We start from the raw sequence: 22,052 nt of genomic DNA, 5'->3' as shown, positions 1-22,052 counted from the left end.
CCGCTCCTTAGAAAGACCCCAATCCTCAGAAAGTTGGATCAGTTCATCTGTACACAAAGTTTGAGAGAAACGTTTCATCACTCATCTAAGTGACCTGTTCGGTCTCAGCTGACTGCAGGTGTCCGCACCCTTACAAACAATACTGTGGCATCACGACCGAAACCAATGATCACTTTCATATCAGCAATCAGGAACATTTATTTGCCATTTCATTCTATGCACCTGCGCACATGAAATGAAACGAAATATAATTGCCCCCAGCCCACAGCAGTGCAACACAAAGACAGAAACACATCCAAACTACAAGAACACATATATCTAACTATATCCAAAAAAAATTCACTGTCCAAAAGAGCGAACACCAGGATGACTGTCAAACTGCTGGTCTGCATGGGCTAGCAGTTAGCTTAGCCTGCCCCGCTTCCGTGTCCTGTCAGACCGCCCTTGGCGTTACCTCCTTGGGCGCAGCTCCGGGCAGGTCCGTGGTCCCTGGGCCCACAGGACACAGCAGATCAAGCTCTCCCAGCCGATCCAGCGCTGAGGCCGCTGCAAATGTGAATTCGCGCCGCCATCTTCCCACACCGGAAAGGGAAGCAATATGCAAATTGCTGTGGCCATTAACTAGAATTACAATGAATGAACTGATTCAACTTTCTTGGATTTCCTTACCTGGCTTATTGAGCAGGCATCAAGACATTCCACTCATCAAGTTTAGTTTCCTTTATTAAGCGCCTGGGAGGAAATCATTTACTGCCAATTAACCCAATTCCGCTGAAAGATTTTGTAATAACCGACTCTCTGGGTTCATTAAAAGCTTGTTTGAGCTCAAGTTGAAATTGTTTTTTCATAGTAACATCAATAGTTGAGACCCATGAAACTCATTCCCAAAAAAATCACCCTGAGCATTGTCATCGTGCACAATGAATTAAATGATGTACCCATTTCATGAATTTGGCTAATGAGTCAGGTCAAACAAGCATCATCTGACAACATTTCAGAATACGGTCTTGGCTCTCTTTTCTCTGGCGTTAAGCAAGAGACTTGTACGTTTCCACACAGCCACTCACCTGTGGATGACCAGAAGAACAGCCTGTGTAAATTCTGCCGTGGTACTCTTTATTTTTCTCAGTCATACCTGTCCTCCATCCTCTCTTCGCTTCTTGCTTTTCCAGGTCTACAAATGCAACACCAGCTACATGGACGGGCGGCTGTACCACCTCCCGTTCGGAGACTCCAGCGTGTCGCTGAATGGCACCACGCAGAGTGGCAAGAGCCAGCAGAGCTATGTCCCATTTGTCCTCAGGTATGACAAAGCAAGCGGGGGTCAAGTGAACCGCTGAAGAATGCTGAGAACTGCAGGGTCCCTTCATTTTGTTCTTCTGCATTGTAGGATATTCCTGTACAGAAGTGTGAACAGCACACTCCCTTACGATTTCACAATTTCTGGAAAAGATGGGTGGCACGCTGGCGCAGTAGTTAGCGCGGTCGCCTCACAGCAAGAAGGTCCTGGGTTCGAGCCCCGGGGTATTCCAACCTTGGGGGTTGTCCCGGTTCGTCCTCTGTGTGGAGTTTGCATGTTCTCCCCGTGTCTGCGTGGGTTTCCTCCCACAGTCCAAAGACATGTAGGTCAGGTGAATCGGCTGTACTAAATTGTCCCTAGGTTTGAATGTGTGTGTGTGTGGGGGGGGGGGGGGGCCCTGTGTGATGGCCTGGCAGCCTGTCCAGGGTGTCTCCCCGCCTGTCGCCCAATGACTGCTGGGGTAGGCTCCAGCATCCCTGCGACCCTGAGAGCCGGATAAGCGGTTCGGATAATGGATGGATGGATGTTGGATAATGGATGGATGGATTTGTATGCTGTGTGACCTGATTGTGTAGCATCTGTACAAGTCTAATTGTGCATTCCAGGGATGATGGACTCAACAACAGTCAGGGGCATATCGCCCTGAATGATCACGGGTCACTCTTCCATGAAACGAAGGAGCACTTGGATGGTATGTAGATAGTTGGTTTGCAGTAGCGTTGAATGTACCCTTATAATAAGAAAAACAGGCTGTTGCGTTAAAGAGTTGCGTAAGTTTTCGTCGTGCTCTTTCTTTGTGTGTAGATCACGACAGTGACTCGGACAGTGACCTCTCTCTGGAAGATGACCAGAGCGGTTCATACGCCTCCACGCACTCCTCCGACAGCGAGGACGGGGAAGAGCCCTACCCTCCAGAGGAATGCTGGGAAAGCTTGGCCTCTAACGTGGCCAAGAGACCACACCCGCATGGTATGTGACCTCATCCAAACCCTTCTCCATCACGAGGGAGGTCCACGGCTCCTTTTACCCCAGAGATTTCTAAATGATCCTAACATTTGGCACAACCACAGATAGTGATGAGCTAATAGAACGATGGAGTATCAGCAGATGAAATCTGTCTTTGTTCAGTAACGTGAATGTCTCTGCGTTTGTGTCCAGATAACAACCTGAGCAAGATGTACTGGCCCGGCGACTATGCATCACCGCCGAGTGACGGCGAGGCCGCCGGGGGGGCGAGCAGACTGATGATGGATCCTCTGGCCCACCCTGACGGGAGGCTTGGCCGAGACAACAGAGCAGCACCAGACGACAAGGCAGCGGACAAGGATAGCATGATTTTGTTACTACCCTGTTTGCCGAACCTGAACGCACATCCTCACAAAGGTGAACTGTGCAATTAATACATCTAGTACTTACTTTTAAGATTAAGATTAAAGGGCATCTGGGTAGCATGGTGGTCTATTCCGTTACCTACCAACACGGGGATCGCCGGTTCGAATCTCCGTGTTACCTCTGGCTTGCTCGGGCATCCCTGCAGACACAATTAGCCGTGTCTTTGGGTGGAAAGCCTGTCCTGGTCGCTGCACTAGCGCCTCCTCTGGTTGGTCGGGGTTCCTGTTCTTGGGGGGGAGAATAACGTGATCCTCCCATGCGCTACATCCCCCTGGCGAAACTCCTCACTGTTGGGTGAAAAGAAGCAGCTGGCGACTCCACATGTACCGGAGGAGGCACGTGGTAGTCTGCAGCCCTCTCCAGATCGGCAGAGGGGGTTAATTGGCCAAGTACGATTGGAAGGAAAAGGGGTGGGGGGAGACCCACTTTCATACACCCAACATTTTATGAGGCAGCATTAGGAACTCTTCACTCGAGCAGTGGAACACCGCCATGGGGTGAGGAGGAAGAGGAACAGCAACCGGGACAGCTTGGAAGTGTGGGGTAATTGGCCAAGTACAATTGGGGAGAGTACTTAGAGTGGTTGAGCCTGCAAGGCGGACCTGATACTTGTTTGTTTGTTCATACAAACAAACTTTGTTTTTGCTCTTGAAAGCACAAAAGCAAAGAAACCAGAAATATTTTCTCTTCTTTGGGTCCTGAAGATACCGACGTTGGTTCTCAGAAAGAATCCCAGGGTACACATGAATCTGCTGGAAGCAAGTGCAGTTACTTCCCTCCACTGGCAGACAGTCTGGTTTGATCTTAGGGGGAAGAAGAAACAGTATTTCAAGGTTGAATATAAGACCACAATAATTTGTTAGACGGGCGGAAGTTGCCGTGTTGAATTTCCTGGTTTTTCTTTTTCACATCACACGCAGGGATCTTAAAGAAGAAGCAGCTTTCTCCCATCGCAGAGAGAAATGGGATCAACCGCATCCACAACGAGCTGTCCGGGAGTGTGGCGGGCCTGACGTCGCTGCACGGCTCCTCCTCCAGTGACGGCAGGGCGGGCGCGGCCAAGGCCGGCTTCCCAGATCAGCTGAATGGCGTCGCCATGAGCATCAAGGCGGGGACGGTGGACGGCGACTCCTCAGGATCAGAGTGAGTACCGGGAACAGCCGAGTCCCAAGTACCGCATACAGCGTGTAGCACACCACGAAGACCGGGGGTAAAAGGTCAGCGGGGGATACAGTTTTAGTTTAAATCTAACACCAGGCGTCCGGGTGGGTCTATTCCGTTGCCTACCAACACGGGGATCACTGGTTCGAATGCCTGTGTTGTCTCCGGCTTGGTCGGGCGTCCCTACAGACACAATTGGCCGTGTCTGTGGGTGGGAAGCCGGATGTGGGTATGTGTCCTGGTCGCTGCACTAGCGCCTCCTCTGGTCGGTTGGGGCGCCTGTTGGGGGGGAGGGGGAACAGGGGGGGAATAGCATGACCCTCCCACGCGTTACGTCCCCCTGGCGAAACTCCTCACTGTCAGGTGAATAGAAGCGGCTGGCCTGCAGCCCCTCCCCGGCTTGACAGAGGGGGTGGGGCAGCGACCGGGACAGCTCGGAAGAGTGGTGTAATTGGTCGGATACAATTGGGGAGAAAAGGGGGGGGTGGAATCTAAACTGCAGAGTGTGGATCATTCTCATACATCTGCATGGATCCTTGGCATCTTATGAAGCTTATTGGATGTAGGCAAATAAACTGTCGATGTGTGCTGCTGCTCCCCTCGCTGTGGTTTTTCCGTTGCCGTCATTGTTTGTGGTCCGTCCCATGTCCACCTTTGCCCCCCCGAGTTGTGTTGATGTTAAATGTGCCAGTCTGTCAGTCCCCCAGGGCAAACAAACAGCACCATCACCACTCCATTCTCACCGGCTCAGAAGTCCGTGAAAGCCCCCCCCACCCCCATCCAAACCCCATGAGGGTGTGACGTCATCTGTTCTTCACTCGGTTCTGAGTCGTCGAGCAGGGCGACACGAACGTTAAAAAAAGCCACAGTTGGCACTTCCGTGTCAAAGAAGGCCTACTGGTTGCAGGGGGCGCTGTGGACATCTGAACCTGCGCAGTTGCTCCTCTGGTGAAAACGCTCACGTGTGTCTCAGAGGACCTTGTAAACAGAAACTCCTTGTAGTCAGTGAAATGCCGTCGTCAAATGCTTGAAAACCTTGATGTTGACCATGAGATTGACAGAGCTTGTCGTTTATACTAATCCCCCCTCTCCACCCCTCCTCCCTCCCCAAAAACCATAGATTTTTATTCTTTCATTTTAGCCACTGAAGCGCTGATCCTCAGTCCAAAATCAGGATCACTGTCTTCTGATTGGTGCATCATTTGGCATCTCCCACCCCCCATAGCTAACGTGTGTGTGTGTGAGTGTGTGTCTGTGTGCGCACAAAAGTGTGGTTTTCTGTTGCTGTCATGGTTTGTGTCACCATTCATGATTTATGTTTGTTTACATTTGTATTTTGTTGGTCCCTCTGTTCGTCTACATCGTCACGTTTGTCTCCAACATCATCCGTGACCATCCTAACGCTCACCTTCACCGCTCCTCCTCCTCCTTCTCTTCCTCTTTCACCTACCACCGTGTCTTCCCAGCAGCCAACGCAACACCTCCATGTGACCCAGCTGACGGGACGGGTGTGTCTTTGCAGGTCATAAGGGTTGGTCAGCGCCAGCCCTACCGCTCTCTCCGCTGTGTAAAGAGGAAGGCGCACATGTGCACACACACACCGGGGGAGCGCCGGACCAATCCCTCAATCTGGAGACCGATGGGAGTGCCCCTTCCTCATCATCATCATCCCCTGAAGGAGCGTACTGTGACTTTGTGCAGCAAGTGGTCTGTGCGTGCTGAGCATTGTGTGTGTATGTGTGTGTGTGTTTGTCGATGCATGTGTGCCAAACCTCAGGAGTCACTGCACTGGCCCGGGCTCACGCACACCGACAGAGCGAGTCTCATCCTCCCTTTACAGAAATTGTTGTTTTGTTTACATACTTGAAGCAATGCACTTTTTTTTCTTCGAATTTACAACTGCCAGCCCTAGATTTGCTGGTTGTAAACTTTGTGTACAATTTTTTTTTTGTTGCTTTCTTCAGCTGTTTTTGGGGGATACACAGCCTGACCGGAGGACGTGAGGATCACATGGGTCACTTAGCTGTAGAGTTGTAAACGTTCAGGGAAATTCGTCCTGCTCGCTACCACGGTTTGCCCGCACACTTCATGTTGCTGCTGTTTTGTTGGAGGCGTTTGTGCTGAGTGACAGTGCCAGTCTGGGGTTCACGCCTGTCTCGGGTACCGCAGTCTGAGGTTCACGCCTGTCTCAGGTACCGCAGTCTGAGGTTCACGCCTGTCTCAGGTACCGCCGTTGGATTTTAAAGCAGAAGCTGCTCCGCCAGCCAGGCCGAGATGTTCCCGGAGGCACGGAAACATCAGAGTTCCCACTTGTAAAACTGGTCCGCTAACCCAGCAGCTCTTCTGAGGGGGGTCGGTGACCCCTCTGACCCGGCTCCTGTTACAGGCCATCCCAACGTGTCCGTCCAGACACGCTGCAAGAAGTGGCCTCCGGGTGGAGACGTGGACGACGAAGCAAACTGGAGACAGAGCAAAGGACAGAAAAGACTGTTTGAGTCTACATCTGTCTCTCTATAAGCTATTTCTCACAAATGAAGGATGTTTCCTCAAGGCTGCGGCCTTCCTCTGCTGGTGTAAATTGACATTTTGTACAGATTTGACAGTGACTGCCTTGTCTACCACTGAGCCTTCATTTCCTAACATCAGCGAAGCAAGGAGGGAAAACCTGCATGCACACATCTCACAGACTTTTCATACAACCTTTTTCTTTCTTTGTAAATCGTTGAGAGCCATTTTTTTGTAATGGACATTAAACGCGCCCTTGTTTTCCAGTGTGTCATCAGTGGGGCGGATGTGTGACCTCGGTGACTAAACAGCTGTATTTTCTAGATTAGCTGCTGTCTGAAGCGTTTGTCTTTTTGTGAAATAATTAAATACTTTTACAACTTGTGCTGTAATTCCATTTAACTGCATCCTAATGTTACTGTACAGAGTTGCCTGTGAAAGAAACTGCAATTCCAACGTATCTCAGAAAGGAAAAGTGGGGGCGTCCGGGTAGCGTGGCGGTCTAGTCCGTTCCCTACCAACACGGGGATCGCCGGTTCGAATCCCCGTTACCTCCGGCTTGGTCAGGCGTCCCTACAGACACAATTGGCCGTGTCTGCTGGTGGGAAAGCCAGATGTGGGTATGTGTCCTGGTTGCTGCACTAGCATCTCCTCTGGTCGGTTGGGGTGCCTGTTTGGGGGCGGGGGAACTGGGGGGAATAGCGTGATCCTTCCATGTGCACCCCCTGGTGTAAGGTTGGTGCTAGAATGCATCGTCCGGAGGGAGGTGGGAGGGAACTCCGCTGCATGTCATCAAATGCTCACAATGGAATCACAGATTATGTTGCTAGCTAGCGTTGCTAGCTTTATAGTTATTTAGCTGTGTGTTTTTTTACAATCCACGTTGACATAGAGTTGGCTAGTAAAGGTGTGAGGGCTGAAGGCTCGAGCTACGTCTAAGGAGCGAGGCCACACGAGTGAACGCGTGCGAGGGCCGAAGGCCTGAGCTGCGTCTAACGTTAATCTACTGTTTCCCGCTGTTCCTAAACTGAACTAGCCCCTACCCAATCATAAGATTGGTCGATTCCGCTGTGAGCATTTGATGACGTGCAGCGGAGTTCCCTCCCACCTCCCTCCGGACGATGCATTCTAGCACCAACCCTGGTGAAACTCCTCACTGTCAGATGGAAAGCAGTGGTGGCTGGCCAGTACAAAGCGCTGGAGCGCCGCCCCCTTCAGAGATGAAAATCTACTTAAACATGTTAAATATAATTTAGTTGTATAATGCAAATAATTATGAAATAAAAGTGTTTTTCAGTCTGTGAGCGCCTGTCAGCAGCCATTAAATACTGGTTCCAGATGGTATTTGGTTGATTTCTGTCTGAATACATATACTTCCTGGGTGAGGGGCGTCAGCCAAACGATACCTTATGTAAGCCCTCAAACCTTTGGCGAGCAGGTGACCTGAGGCTGCTGTCTGATTGGTTTCTTCAGATTCTCCATGGGGCGCAGTTCTGTGCGCCCCACACACTCCCACTTTTATGGGCTGTGAATTGGTATTGTTTTAATGTTTTCTGATCTAATGTGATTGGATATTTCTTGTGGCTGTCAATCATGTTCACACCCACCACGATGCCTTGTCTCGACTGTCAATCATCCATCGTCTACGAACCCTGATAAAATCTATAGGCTACATTGTCCTTCTTAATAACTTTGTGACTGTGTGGACATGAAAGCAGCTGTCAGGTGTGCTGCACCAAGGTAAATTGCGCCCCCCCCAAAAAAAAAACTTTTTGAGACCAGCCGCCACTGGTGCAAAGAAGCGGCTGGCCACTCCACTTGGAGGAGGCATGTAGTAGTCTGCAGCCCTCCCCGGATCGGCAGAGGGGGTGGAGCAGTGACCGGGATGGATCGGAAGAGTGGGGATAATTGGCCAGATACAACTGGGGAGAATAAAGGGGGGGGGAGCCCCCCCCCAAAAAGGAAACGTGTGACAAACGTGTATACTTGATTCAGCCGTTTCCAGATGGCAACACGTTTCTGAATTCATCCTGGATGTGGGTAAGAAGGTTTCGTACACGTCAGTGGCTGTGACGTTTCCATTTTCAGTTTGATGTACTCTGTGTGATGTTTGCAGAGCTACACGTGGTTCATGTACGATGCCAGAGCCTTGAACATAGATGGTATTTCTCATGTCACCTCAGTGTCTTCGGCAAGACAAGAAAAAAAAGATTTCTCTCATCTTTAAATCTATGCTGTTTTCTTTTGCGTAATTTATTTTGCATTAAGCTCCCCTCCTCGCTGGTATGACCTTATATGCTGATGACACTCTCCTTGTCAGTTAACAAGAACTTATTTGGAGATGAGAGACTCTGCTACAAACACAGATTTCAAGTTGTACAAGAATACAGGAAACGTTTTGCTCGATTTCCTTTGTGTTTTTCCCCCCCCAAAATGAACATTTGACTGCTCGTTTGTTCTCATCCGGTCTGCAAACTGTTTCTCAGTAATGGCGGCAAGCAATCGACTGCTCCAAAACAACAACTGTTGTAGGTGACTGATGTCAAAGCTTTAGTGATACAGACTAATTAGAATATGCTAGAATATGGCCTGTATTTTTTATGGGAAACTACTTTGTTAAAAAAAAAAAGATGTCACCAAATTTCATGAGTAAAACAGCAGATGTGGTTTTAATACTCATGTTATTGTTGCGCCTCTTTTTGGTAATTGCCCTAATGTTCATTTCAAAACAACCAAATTATCATTGCACATCATTTCGTTTTTATTTCCATGTATAGTTTTGTTTCTTGTTTTTGTTTCACATGAAATTCATTATCAGCAGTTTGTATAATTTGTGCACTTTAGTGCCACGTGGCTATAATGCGTGCACATTATCTGTGATAATAGCATACAGCGCTGAATGCCCGGAAATACTTACAATTACATTTGAGGACGTGTAGTGTGAGCCATGCAGAATTAGCCAGGAGAAAGAGTGACAGTTTCTTACTTTTAAGGAGAATAAATCTACAGCAGCAGGAATGTTCCAGGCTCCCTGTAGTAAGACCATATCATGCTCCACATGTACACGAGGGAGCTTGTCGTGCAGCTGGAAGCTTCCTGACGTCATTATTTCACCACTCACACTTCCGCTCATAACCAACCTGGGATGTGTGCTAATTTGGAGGATGATCCTGGCGTGGTGGGCCCTCCACTGTGGCAGACCAGATGACATAGCAAACTAACAACACAACCTGTTCGATGAACTCAGTGTATTTAGGCAAGTTGCCATTTCCAGCTGGGCTGACAATGATAAACATTGCTGCAGATGCAGGAGTTTGAAAGTCCTGGTGGAGCCCATCGACATGGCAGGGCAGGCCTGGTCTGCTGAGACAGGATACCCCAATGTGTTTTAACCACATTTAGAACAGCTGCATGAACCAAAGGCAAATATTCAACACGGACGCTGCTGTCATTTGACTATAAGTACAGACACTACAGAGGCTTAATTCTTTTATGAAAAAGCAGATGAAGAAATGTTGAGCAACCTTTTCTAAATCTTGGGACTTCTTCAAATCAAATGATCAGTTCTGGGCCGACATTTAAACTCGTTTGCAAACTAACATGCAACCAGCCTAACCCACATCACTTTAAAGTTTGGACTGCATTTTGCTGTCTTTTGCATATTGGATTATATCTTTATGCTTATTATTATCAAGCCATCCATCTATTAGCTTTACTTATTAGGCTTCTTTCTCGCTTAAGCCAATGTCAGCAGGCATTTTGCAGAAAGCAAGGACAGATGGACAGATCACCAGGCCATCACACCGCCCACACACACACACCATTCACACCTATGGACAATGTAGAGACTCCAGTTCACCCACATGCATGTCTGTGGACTGTGGGGGGAAACCCACATAAATACAGAGAGGACATGAAAACTCCACACAGATGGACTGGAATCAAACCCACGACCTGTTCCTGTGAAGTGACACTGCTAACCGCTGCTGCTCTACTTATTATTAGTAGTAGTAGTAGCAGCAGTACTTCAAATAACATTGTACTATCATGTGCCTGTGATAATCCTCCCTCCTCAGAATACAGCTGAATGAAATCAAATGCCTCTTGGCTGGAGCTCTCAAAGGGTCTAGCTAGCTTGCTAAACAGCTGTGCTGCCTACCTGCCAAAATATCAATAGCTGTCAGCTGCTCAGATTTCTTTTTTTCTGTATATTTCTCTCTCGTGCATCATCACTACCTTTTCCCTTTTTGAACCTCTCCTCAGCTTGGTCGTCCTCTGTGGATCTGTGACGTAGACAGCAGGGTCCCCCTCCAGCTCCTCGGGGCTCTGCTCCATCCCTGCAGACGTGGCTGAGGCCCGCTTTCGCTGACATCCCGGCTGTTATCTCGGCGACGCGATCCTGCGCCTCCTTAATTAGAGGGGTAATTGGGACCAATTTAGGGCGTGTAATCTGCACCATGGAAAAATGAGCAGAGCAGCAACTGGTGCATGAGAAAGTTCCAGATATCATTCTTCATCCTTGGCGTAGGCAACTTTGGAAAAGTGAGCACCTTTGACATAACACCCTCCCAAAAAATCCACTTCCGCTTCCTCCTTCCCATAAACCCTCCGTCCAAACCAGGTTCACGTGCTTGCCCGAGTTTGACTGTTTTAACGGACAAATTCGTTCATAATCTATGGACGTAAAAACAAAAATAGAAACATTACCGGCAAATCTCTTAGTTACCCCAACACTGTTGTATCCGAGCTATTTTCTCGTCCGGTGCGGGATTCGATACGAGATGTACTGCACCACAAGGCCACATCATTAACCGCTCGGCTAAAGGCTCAGACCCGTTTGTTAGGGACTAACGTGCCTTATTAGTAGTTTACAGTCGTCACCCTCCCCGGAAGCGCGCCCTCGCGCTTTGTTATTCCCGCGCTCCGAAGAGACTTCTGAAGATCTGCACACTTCCGGATCCCACCGCTGCCACCAATGTAACCGGTTATTTTCTTGCCCGGTGCGGGATTCGAACGGAGTGTACTGCTCCACAAGGCGACATCACTAACCGCTCGACTAAAGGGTCAGACTCGTTAGCTAGGGGCTAACGTGTGTTATTAGTAGTGTACACTGATATCATGAAGCAGGTGTTTTACTGTAAGGCCCAGTATTTAAGATGTTTGCTGTTTAGTCCCTCAACCTGTACAAGATCCATAACCGCAACAAGAAAACTCAACAGAAAGGCTGTGAATGCGAGTGATTGACAGGCAGTAGGACCGCCCCTTCACTGAGCGCTCCCTGTGATTGGTTGAGAGCTACCAGGAGCGGTAAAGCCTCAACCAATCAGGGCAGCGCAGGTGAGATTTTTGCGTTCCTGGGTAGTTAAACACGGAGGCTTGTTTTTCTCTCAGGCCGTTTAAGTTACTCATTTGAATTACTCTTAGCTGTAAGAGGGATACACAATTTTCCCACAAATAACACGAAGAAAGTTGCCTTCCCCAGCTTTAAAGCCTGAAAATAGTAAAGCACAAGCATCTCCGGAACATAGTAAATACATCTGGAGGTGAGGCTTGTTGTGTATTAAGATCACCGAATTAGACTTAATACTTAACGAACTGAATCACACGGACACGGAGTAAACCATAGCGTGACTTTAGTGAAACTTCCATCGTAACACACTGCCGCATGTCACATCAACTTCCCGGTTCCCATCACGCTGTGCGCTGACGTCATCAGTCTTAAAGTGACATGACCCAAATTGCACACATAACATCCCCCTTTCTCTTGGATGAAGTTTTAACTTAACAAACATGTACATAACGCGTGACTAACATGTTTTCTTTGTATCCATATATTGCAACATTGTCTCTCTTTAGATATTGTACTACCCAGTCTGCCATAACCAACTTAAACTGTCAGTCTAAACAACATGATGCATTTGAAATAAGCCAACACTTAAGTACTTTTTTTCTTTCCAGCTGGGTCTTTTTAAGTTTCTGTGTCTATCACTTGATAACAAAGTCTTTCAGTCTTTCACGTAGTTTGGTCTGTCTTTGTGGTCTGACCAGCGCTGTAGTCAGCTGACCTTTAGCTTGTGTAACGGGGGCAGTCCTATGCTGTTCTATGCTGGTCAGCCTGCTGCACGCCCGTCACTCTCATCGTTAGCTCTGCGTTGGGTTCTATTTTGGGTGGGGCCCCAGGTGTTGTGGGGGGCCCTCAGTCTCTCAGCTCTATAGCCAGCGCGAGCTGAATTCTTCTTTCCTGCGGTTTCAAACCCTTCGACAAACGTCCAGTCCTCCAGCGGGAGCGGTGTTTCTTACGGACGTGGGGGTTGAAGCTCAAACACTGCCCGGACTTCACTCGTGTGCGTTAGAAGGAGAAACCGTCCACGGGACTCCGATGTAAGAAAGGATAAACAAGTATTTTATCCAACAGCTTGCAGTATCTTCTTACAGGGATACTCAAGGTTACGTTCTCCTCAATCAGCAAACCTGTGCTACGGTAGGAACACGCGTGGCTCGGCTCGATCGCTGCTTGAGACTCCTCCCACAAAACAAAATGGCCTCTCCCGCGTTCCCTCTTCGTGTACCCACAAGACCTCTCTCTTAAAGCGACAGTACAAGTATATGACGGTCGTTATAAAACATACATAAAAGTAAATAATGACATAAAATAAAATGTAGTAAACACAAATAACAGCACACAGACAGGATTTGGTGATATTTCATACTCAAACAAAATAAAATAAAAACATTAATTTTAACCTGGTTACATTCACCCCTCCTGACATTCACCAACATCCTGACAGCAGGATAAAAAGAGAAAGAGGAAAGGAAAAGCCCATCACTGACTACTGGCACAAGTGAAAAGAAGGACCTAGTCCTCCAGTCAACTTAGGAGCTACCTCGGTTACAAGGTCCAGAAAATAATGAGGTTGATCAAGTCTCAGAATTCCCTTAGATCAATGTGACGCCTGATACGCCACACCATGCACTTGGCCCAAAACAACCCTGTCTGATAGACACCTAATAACTCACATTAAACTAGTTTGAATGACTCCAACCTCCATCAAAGTTCAAACCCTCACACTCCGTAGAAATGGCATCTGAGCCATAGATTCTATTAACCTGTTCACTGACCTCACCACCCTCCCTGTGCGTGTCCTAACCCGACCATCGCTCTCTACTTGTGTGCGTGAGACAGTGCGAGCTGCAACATCTGTATCGAGTGAGGGTGGTGCCCCTGTGTGCGAATCAGTGTGAGATATGACACCTACATCGAGTGAGTGTGATGCCTCTATGTGTGGTGCATGTGTGTTGGGTGGAGACTGAGCAGTGGCCCCCACAAGACTGACTACCAGACTAGACGGAATGAACTCTTCCGCTTCTGCCCACTCAGATCTAGGCGAGTCTCCAAGTGATGAGACTGCTAGCCCCACTGCATCCCCTGAGACCGTCAGGCCATCTGCACTGTCCTCCTCATCGGACTCTGCGCAGTCAAGCAACTGACTGGTTGTACTGGACTCCTCACCCTGATCTAACTCAGGAAGGGGCAAGAACTTGACCTCCAACAAACGGTTCCTGTGCACCACCCTGGTGTGCCCCTCTGCATCCTGAATCTTGTAGACGTGGATATTGGGGTTGACACCGACAACCGTGTACACTCCGTTCTCCCATTTGTCAGCCAACTTTCTCTTCCCTCGCTCACTCTGGTTCGCAACCAAAACACGATCCCCGACAGACAGGACAGTGCCTTTGGCGTGTCTGTTGTACTGTCGCGCCTGATGCTGCTGCTCAGCCGTGGAGTGCTTCTGAGCGATCTCCATTGCACTCCTTAGACAGGAAAGCAGAGACTGAGCATAAGAGTCATAGTCAACAACGTGAGGGTCATGCAAAACCTGCCTGAACATAACATCCACCGGCAGTCTTGGGACACGCCCATACATCAGGAAGAAAGGCGCGTAACCCGTGGTCTCGTGAACAGTGGCATTGTACGCGAGCGTGAGAGAATGGATCTGCTGAGGCCACTGTTGCTTCTGCTGAAGCGGAAGGGAACAGAGCATATTCCCCGTCGTGCGATTAAAACGCTCTGTCCCGCCATTACCCATAGGATGGTAGGCCGTCGTGTGGGACTTCGCTACACCTGCCAACTTGAGAAGCTATGCAATCAGGTTGCTCTCAAAGTTTGTGCCCTAGTCAGAATGTATTCTCTCCGGAAACCCGTAAACACAGAATACATGATCCCAGAGTTTCTTGGCGACCTGCTTCGCTGTCTGATTGGCGCAGGGGAGCGCGTGAGCAAGCTTAGTGAAGTGGTCAGTAACCACTAAGACATCGACTGACCGCTGCTTACTGTCCTCAGCGGACCAGAAATCCATACACACAAGCTGCATCGGTGAGGAGGTTTTAATGCTCTCCAGGGGCGCGCAAGCAGCTGGCTCTGGGGTCTTCCCAAACACACATCTCCGACAGCCTCTGACATATGTTCTGATATCCCTCTCCATGTCAGGCCAATAAAAACGCTGCCTTGCAAGAGAGAGTACGGTCCTGGCCCTGATGACCAGCGTGATCGTGGATGCCAGACAGTGCCTTGTCTTTCAGGCTCAGAGGCAAAACATACTGAGACCTCCTCTGCTTGGCCACTGGGTCCTTTGTCACCCTGTACAAGACACCATCATTGACTTCCAACTTCTCCCACTGTTTCAGCAGCCTGAGGACCTTCTGGTCAGCACCATGCCTCTCACGCCTCGATGGCCGCTTCCGAACAGCGACAAAGGGCAACACCTTGGAGATGCAGGGGTCCTGCTCCTGACTCAACCTGAGCTCCTCGGTGGATAACATTGGTAGTGTATCCTGACCACCCGACAGATGCTGAACGTGCTGGACCAAACTGAGTGCTGTGAATACTGATGCATCAGGCCAGTCACATTTGGCTTGACAAAAAGCCTTGACCTCAGCTGCATCACAAGCAAACCCAGATCGCGCACTACTCACTGTTTGGGACTGGCAACTGAGTCTGAAAACATCCTGCACAGAGTCCCCCTCACCCCGTCGGCTTCCTGAACAAGGGCCGGGTAGGGCTCCCTAAGTAGCCTCTGACTGACGGGCTTGGAAAAAGGGTCGCGACTCAACGCATCCGCCACCACGTTTTTCTTCCCTGGCAGGTGTTTGAGATCGAAGGTGTAAGACGCCAACTTAGACACCCAGCGGATCTCACACGCGTCAAGCTGCGGCTTCGTTAGGAGATAAGTCAGCGGATTGTTATCTGTCCATACGGTAAAGCTTTGACCCTTCAGCCAGTGGCTGAACTTTTCACAAACACTCCACTTCAGCGCCATGAACTCCAGTCTATGAGCTGGATACTTCCGCTGTGAGGCACTGAGGGACTTGCTTGCAAAACCAACAGGTCTGGCCTTGGACTCTCCTCGGGGCACTTGAGACAGCACCGCGCCGAGTCCGTCCAAAGACGCATCGACCGACAAAATGAAAGGCACCTCAAAGTCTGGATGGGCAAGCACCACACACTCCAGTAACATCGTCTTCAACAGATCAAATGCTTCCCCACATTCCGCCGTCCAGTCTGCGGAGGTAAGCTTACGGAAGCTGCCATGGGGCTTCTTATCCTTAGCTGACCTCCCCCTCCTCTTTTGTCCAGCTGTAAGGGCGAACAGGGGCTTAGCCACGGAGGAGCAGTTCGGGAGGAAATGCTGGTAGTAAAATACCATACCAAGGAAAGATTTGATCCTACGAACAGAAGGCGTGCACCCATCACCTTCCATGAGATCCTGCACTGTCATGTTGGAGATTACCTCTACTTTGGAGGGATCGACAGACACACCTCCGCCATCAACCACGTGGCCCAAAAACCGCACCCGCTTCTGCAGCAGATGACACTTTTTCGGAGCCAGTTTCAAGTTGTTCTCCCTCAACCTCTAAAACACAGTGCGGAGCCTCGACAGAGCCTCAACCTCTGACGGCGCGAAGACAAGAAGATCATCAAGATAGCACAAAAGCTTCGTGAAGTTCAGATCCCCAAAGATCCCAATCATCATTCTCATGAAGGCTGCAGGGCTATTACAAAGGCCCTGCGGCATGCGATTGTATTCATGCAACCCAAGGGGAGTCGTGAAAGCAGTGTACTTCTTGTCATCTTCATGCATTGGGATGTTGAAGAAGCCAGAGGTGAGGTCCATCGTACTAAAGAGGCAATTACCACCCAGCGCGGCAAGACAGTCCGACTGGTGTGGCAAGGGATGAGCGTCTTTCAAGGTCCGAGCATTCAGCCATCTGAAATCAGTGCAGATCCGAAGCCCGCCATCCTTCTTCCACACCATAACCAGCGGTGAAGCGTATGTGCTCGAGGACTTCCGGATAATTCCTTTCTCCTCCATATCAGTGAGAACCTGTCTCAACTTCTGACAGTGGGCTGGGGGAACCCTCCTGTAGGGCAAGCGAAAGGGGCGCTCATCCACCAGATGGATGCGATGTGTGTATCCTGTGACCTCGCCACAGTCCAGAGAGTCCCTGGAGAAGATGTCATGGTACTCGGTGAGCAGCTGAGCGAGCTGGGACTTGCATGCCTCACTAACCTGACAGGAGCTGAGGTCAATGTCACTGAGTCCGAGCTCTGACAAACTCCTAGCCGGCTGGACAGGGGGACAGACACTACCTGTGGCGTTGGACTCATGCCTCCCTGCAACTGATTGCAGTCCCTGGAAAACATTAAAGTCCTCAATCGCCAAGCATGGAAACACATCAGCCAACTTGCAGTTCCTTTTCAGCGTGATGGCTTTGTCAGATGGATTGACAACAGTCATGGGTACCCACCTATCACCCCAGAGCGGTGTGACAAGTCGACCTACGAGGACACCGTGTGGCATGGCCTTGGAGACTGTTGGCTCCACAACAACAGTGCTTCCAGCTGACATAGGCACCTTAGCAGGAAGTCTGCCCCAGACTAAGTTCTCGTGCCTCGGTAAGAGTGTCACGGCCTGGGTGAGCTTAACAGTACCTATCTTCTCAGGAACTGCACCACCCCTCCAGCGCTCTACATTCGTGAACATGGACAAGAACTGTTCAACGTCAGGACTAGATGGATGTTCCTGTCTGGACGCGATGTCCCAGTACTCAGTACCACTCTTGAGTACATGGGCCACATGTTTAATGACGTTTGTGCCGACTATCAGATCATCATGCTGACCGGACACGACCAGAGTGGGTATGACAAAGGAAACACCATAAAGCTGCATGTTGAGGTCATAAAAACCATCAGGCCTAGTCTCCAGACCACCGCAGCCAATCAAGACAATGTTCTCTTCAGGCTGCTGCTTCTCAGGTAAAACACCCCCAGAGCGGAGCTTCTCTACTGCATTTTCACTGATACTGCATGACATAGAGCCAGTATCCAACATGCCATTAAACTGCACACTCTGGTTGACAAGTACAGGAGCATAGAACAAGTCACTGAAAGCCTGAATCCTCTGTGTCGCCTGAATGACCATACGCGAACCCTGAGGTGCTTTGGCACACTTGTCTTCATACAAGTGAGCCAGGTCGGAGACATCAGTGAGGGATAAATCTACATTACCCACACCATCCCTCTCTAGGTGTGGGTTTAGTAGTTTAACGGACGAGACTGACGACCAGCTCTTCCACCAGGCTGAGAACGGAGCTGGTTGGGTGGCTGAGGGTGAGGACAGTCCCTCTTCCAATGACCAGGAGACAAACAGTTTATACATCGGTTCTCCCGGCTGCAGTGGGAAAATGTGGAGTGATCCGGAGACTTACAAACCCTGCACAACCGCTGCGGTGCGTCTGGCACCTGCCCTGCGGCGCTAGCTGAAGGTTGAGTCTGCGTCGGTGTCCGGACAGCAGCGCTAACTGGAACCTGAGTCTGCATTGTGACCAAACGGTCTAGCAAGCTCACCAAACTCCTCATATAGTCATCACCGCCAGAGACAGGTGCAGGAGACAGTGTAGGAGACCTTGCACAAAATGGTGTAGGAGATGACGCATGAGCCGGGACGGGAGATGGCACCACCGGCACGGTCGTGTTCAAGTCGGGAGCCACGTCGACTACAGGGACATGAACCTGTGAATGGAACCTACGCTCTACCGCGCCTGCTTCACGTTTTCCACCTGCAGCAACACGGGACTTCCTCTCCAGCATGTGCTCATCAAGCCTCTCCTGGATCTCGCTAGCAGACCATTTCCCTGCGGACTTGAACTTAAAAACATTGGCAAGAGACTGATCTGGACAGTGTTTGATAAACATCATGCTTACCTCGTGGCTTGGCTCTTCAATACTACAGCCCTGCCACTTCAAGCATTCGTCAGCCACCTCCACTGTCTTATTAAGCCTAATCCAATACTCCATAGCGTCCTCACCTGGCTTGGGCAGCGTACTGTAAAAGTCCGCCAGGGGCATGCTCGAGTATGTGAGGTCACTAAAGTGTTGCTTCAGTACATCAAAAATAATGTGGGGGTTCGCTATGTGGTCGACAGATGTGTTGCGCAGCTTTATCCTCACCACGTCCCCTGCTTTCCCCATAAGCTTAGCTAGAATCTCATGTGACTGCTCACTAACTGGAATGGCTCGCTTCCTCAAATACAAAGTCATAAGGCTCGCCCACTCATGAACTGCAAACTTATCAGAGCTATCGCCCCTGAAAATAGGAGGCTCCCTAGCGTCTGTCTGCATTACTACTCTAACACTAGGCACTGTCTCCGAACACTGTTCAGCAGACCTAGCACTGTCTGTGTGTGTGTTTCTAAGCATTTGTGTTTCCTGCAGCTTAGCAGTGATTGACTCTCCTATCTTCTCTGCTAACTGAGTAATGAGCATGGCTAACTCACCCACTGGCTGCTCGCTGTTACCTAGCACAGCCCCTTCGCTGATACCTGGCCTGGCCCGTTCTACGTAGCGTGTGGAGGTGAACTGAGGAGTGCCAAATGTGGTCGGGTCTCTAGGTCCTGGTGCTCTGGTGTCTGGTTCCCCGCCCTCTAAGAGCTGCCCGAAACTCCTACCTACACCTAGCCGTAAACCCCCACCCACATCTAACTGGTACCCCCTCTCCATAGCACACTGGCGATCCAAAAGATCCTGATCAGCAATGTTACCCCCACCTACGTACGAACCACCCTCTGCCATGTTCCTACCTCTAACACTCAGATAAAATAAAAAATAAAATAAAAAAGTGAAAAGCTCAATTCATTTAAATAATTGAATCTAGAAAGCACTAAGAGATTGAAACAATCACATACAATCAACAAATTCACCAATAGATTAATCACATATGCACATATCTAGTAGTTTACATCAATAGATTATTCACACGAGTCCTTCAATCACATCAACATTAACTTTTTTTCCTTTTTTTTTCGTGTGTTTTTCTTCCTTCAATATATACAAATGCCCTGTTCACAAGCCCAGTCCATGGTAACCACAGCTATGACTGTCCAGTGTCCACACAGCTCAACTCCAGTCCACTGTAACATGAGTGTACAGTCTATAGAAATACCTGAGGACGTCTGGGGCTTGATGACGACAGCAGCCTCCCGCGACGAGCAACTGATGTCACTCTCAGGATCCAGGAGGGTCACGGCACCAATGTAACGGGGGCAGTCCTATGCTGTTCTATGCTGGTCAGCCTGCTGCACGCCCGTCACTCTCATCATTAGCTCTGCGTTGTGTTCTATTTTGGGTGGGGCCCCAGGTGTTGTGGGGGGCCCTCAGTCTCTCAGCTCTATAGCCAGCGCGAGCTGAATTCTTCTTTCCTGCGGTTTCAAACCCTTCGATAAACGTCCAGTCCTCCAGCGGGAGCGGTGTTTCTTACGGACGTGGGGGTTGAAGCTCAAACACTGCCCGGACTTCACTCGTGTGCGTTAGAAGGAGAAACCGTCCACGGGACTCCGATGTAAGAAAGGATAAACAAGTATTTTATCCCACAGCTTGCAGTATCTTCTTACAGGGATACTCAAGGTTACGTTCTCCTCAATCAGCAAACCTGTGCTACGGTAGGAACACGCGTGGCTCGGCTCGATCGCTGCTTGATACTCCTCCCACAAAACAAAAATGGCCTCTCCCGCGTTCCCTCTTCCGTGTACCCACAAGACCTCTCTCTTAAAGCGACAGTACAAGTATATGACGGTCGTTATAAAACATACATAAAAGTAAATAATGACATAAAATAAAATGTAGTAAACACAAATAACAGCACACAGACAGGATTTGGTGATATTTCATACTCAAACAAAATAAAATAAAAATATTAATTTTAGCCTGGTTACACTTGCTCCTTGGAGCGTGTTTCCAGCTCGGGAATCTTTTGGGGCTCCATTGTGGGGCTACTGTTCTCATCCTTTTGCAGGTGTGCAGCATCCTGTGCTAGCAGAGCTGGTTCTTCAGGTAGGTATCTCTCAGGTAGGTATCTCTTTACACAGGTGGTGTTCCTTGAATACCTGGCACCTGTCGGAGACTGAACAATCACAGTTTCCTGTTTTGTTGATGATAGTGTGCGGGACTTTGTTGGAAGGTGTGGTGAACTTATCTACCTTCTCTTGCTTTAGGAGTACTTGGTCTCCTACCTCTATGTCTGAGAGTTTTGCTCTGCGGCGCTCATCTGCATATATCTTGGCCTTTCCTTTCTGTTCAGCATCGCGGTTGTGCAAATCCAAGTCATTTCGGGTTGTGGAAAGATCTGGCAACTTCCCTTTCATTTTGCAACCGAACAGTAGCTCGGCTGGACTCTTGCCTGTTGTTGGATGATTGATGGCTCTGTAGATGGTGACGTATTTGCGTAGCTCGTGCTTCCAGTCCAGCCCATCGGACTGTGCAATGCGAATGTGCTTCAAGAGGGGGGCATTCTGTTGCTCAACCTCACCATTTGCTTGAGCCCATTTTGGCGATTTCTTAACGTGCTGAATTCCGTTTTCCTTGCCGAAACTCCTCTGACCTAAACTGCGGGCCACAATCTGTTCTACAGGTAAGTGGTAGATAGCCCTTAAACTATCAATGACCTTCTCTGCGGTTGTGGACTTGAGGATGTCGTATTCATAATACCGACTATAATTGTCTACAACTACTAGTATTGAATGTCCAGTGGGTAACGGACCCAACAAGTCTGTAGCTACATCCTGCCATGACCCATCAGGAAGTGTCGTAGGTCTCAGTGGCTCCGGCATGTCTGGCCGGGCTACAATCTGGCATCCATGACATGACTTGCAGTGTTTTTCTGCAGCCTTGTCAACTCCAGGCCACCACACTTTGCTCCTTAGGTGTTGTTTCGTGCCTACTATACCTACGTGTCCTTCATGAGCTAAAGCTAGTGCCCTTGCGCGGAGCGAGTGAGGCAGGGCAATACGTGTCCCTCTGAGAACTAAGTACCCTATTGTACAGAGCTCGTTTGCTATCGGTGCATATGCCTTACAACTATCAAAACACCCACTCTCAATAGCCTTCCTCACCTCCCTCAGCTCCACATCTCCTGCTGGTGCTTCTTCCACCTCCCTTGTGGTAAGTGCGTTTGCCGTTACATTCTCTGCGATGACTCACATATTCATATGACCTGTTTCCATGAGATTCCTCCATTGCTGTCTTTCCTAGCAGCCGTAACAGCGGATCAGTGATGTTCTGTTTCCCTGGTATGTGGACGACCTTGAAGTCACATGGCTGAAGTCTCAGCACCCACCGCTCGATGCGGGCGCATGGCTTGGA

At 49.4% G+C, this 22,052-nt stretch overlaps 1 protein-coding gene across 1 annotated transcript in view; it reads left to right on the top strand.

The window, feature by feature from the left end:
* celsr2 (cadherin, EGF LAG seven-pass G-type receptor 2) overlaps nt 1-7,667 on the top strand; it is a 93,244-nt gene extending 85,577 nt beyond the window's left edge. The window contains exons 29-34 of the mRNA XM_056273054.1: nt 1,173-1,303; nt 1,906-1,991; nt 2,105-2,269; nt 2,459-2,683; nt 3,613-3,835; nt 5,320-7,667. Coding sequence (XP_056129029.1) covers nt 1,173-1,303; nt 1,906-1,991; nt 2,105-2,269; nt 2,459-2,683; nt 3,613-3,835; nt 5,320-5,344 — 855 coding nt within the window. The 3' untranslated portion in view covers nt 5,345-7,667. The remainder of the gene's footprint in view (nt 1-1,172; nt 1,304-1,905; nt 1,992-2,104; nt 2,270-2,458; nt 2,684-3,612; nt 3,836-5,319) is intronic.
* The last annotated feature ends 14,385 nt before the right edge of the window (nt 7,668-22,052 follow it).

The sequence above is a fragment of the Lampris incognitus genome, chromosome 2, assembly GCF_029633865.1.
Source record: "Lampris incognitus isolate fLamInc1 chromosome 2, fLamInc1.hap2, whole genome shotgun sequence".
NCBI lineage: Eukaryota > Metazoa > Chordata > Actinopteri > Lampriformes > Lampridae > Lampris > Lampris incognitus.
The sequence above is the reverse complement of the archived record's forward strand: the minus strand, read 5'-3'. Positions and strand labels throughout refer to the sequence as shown.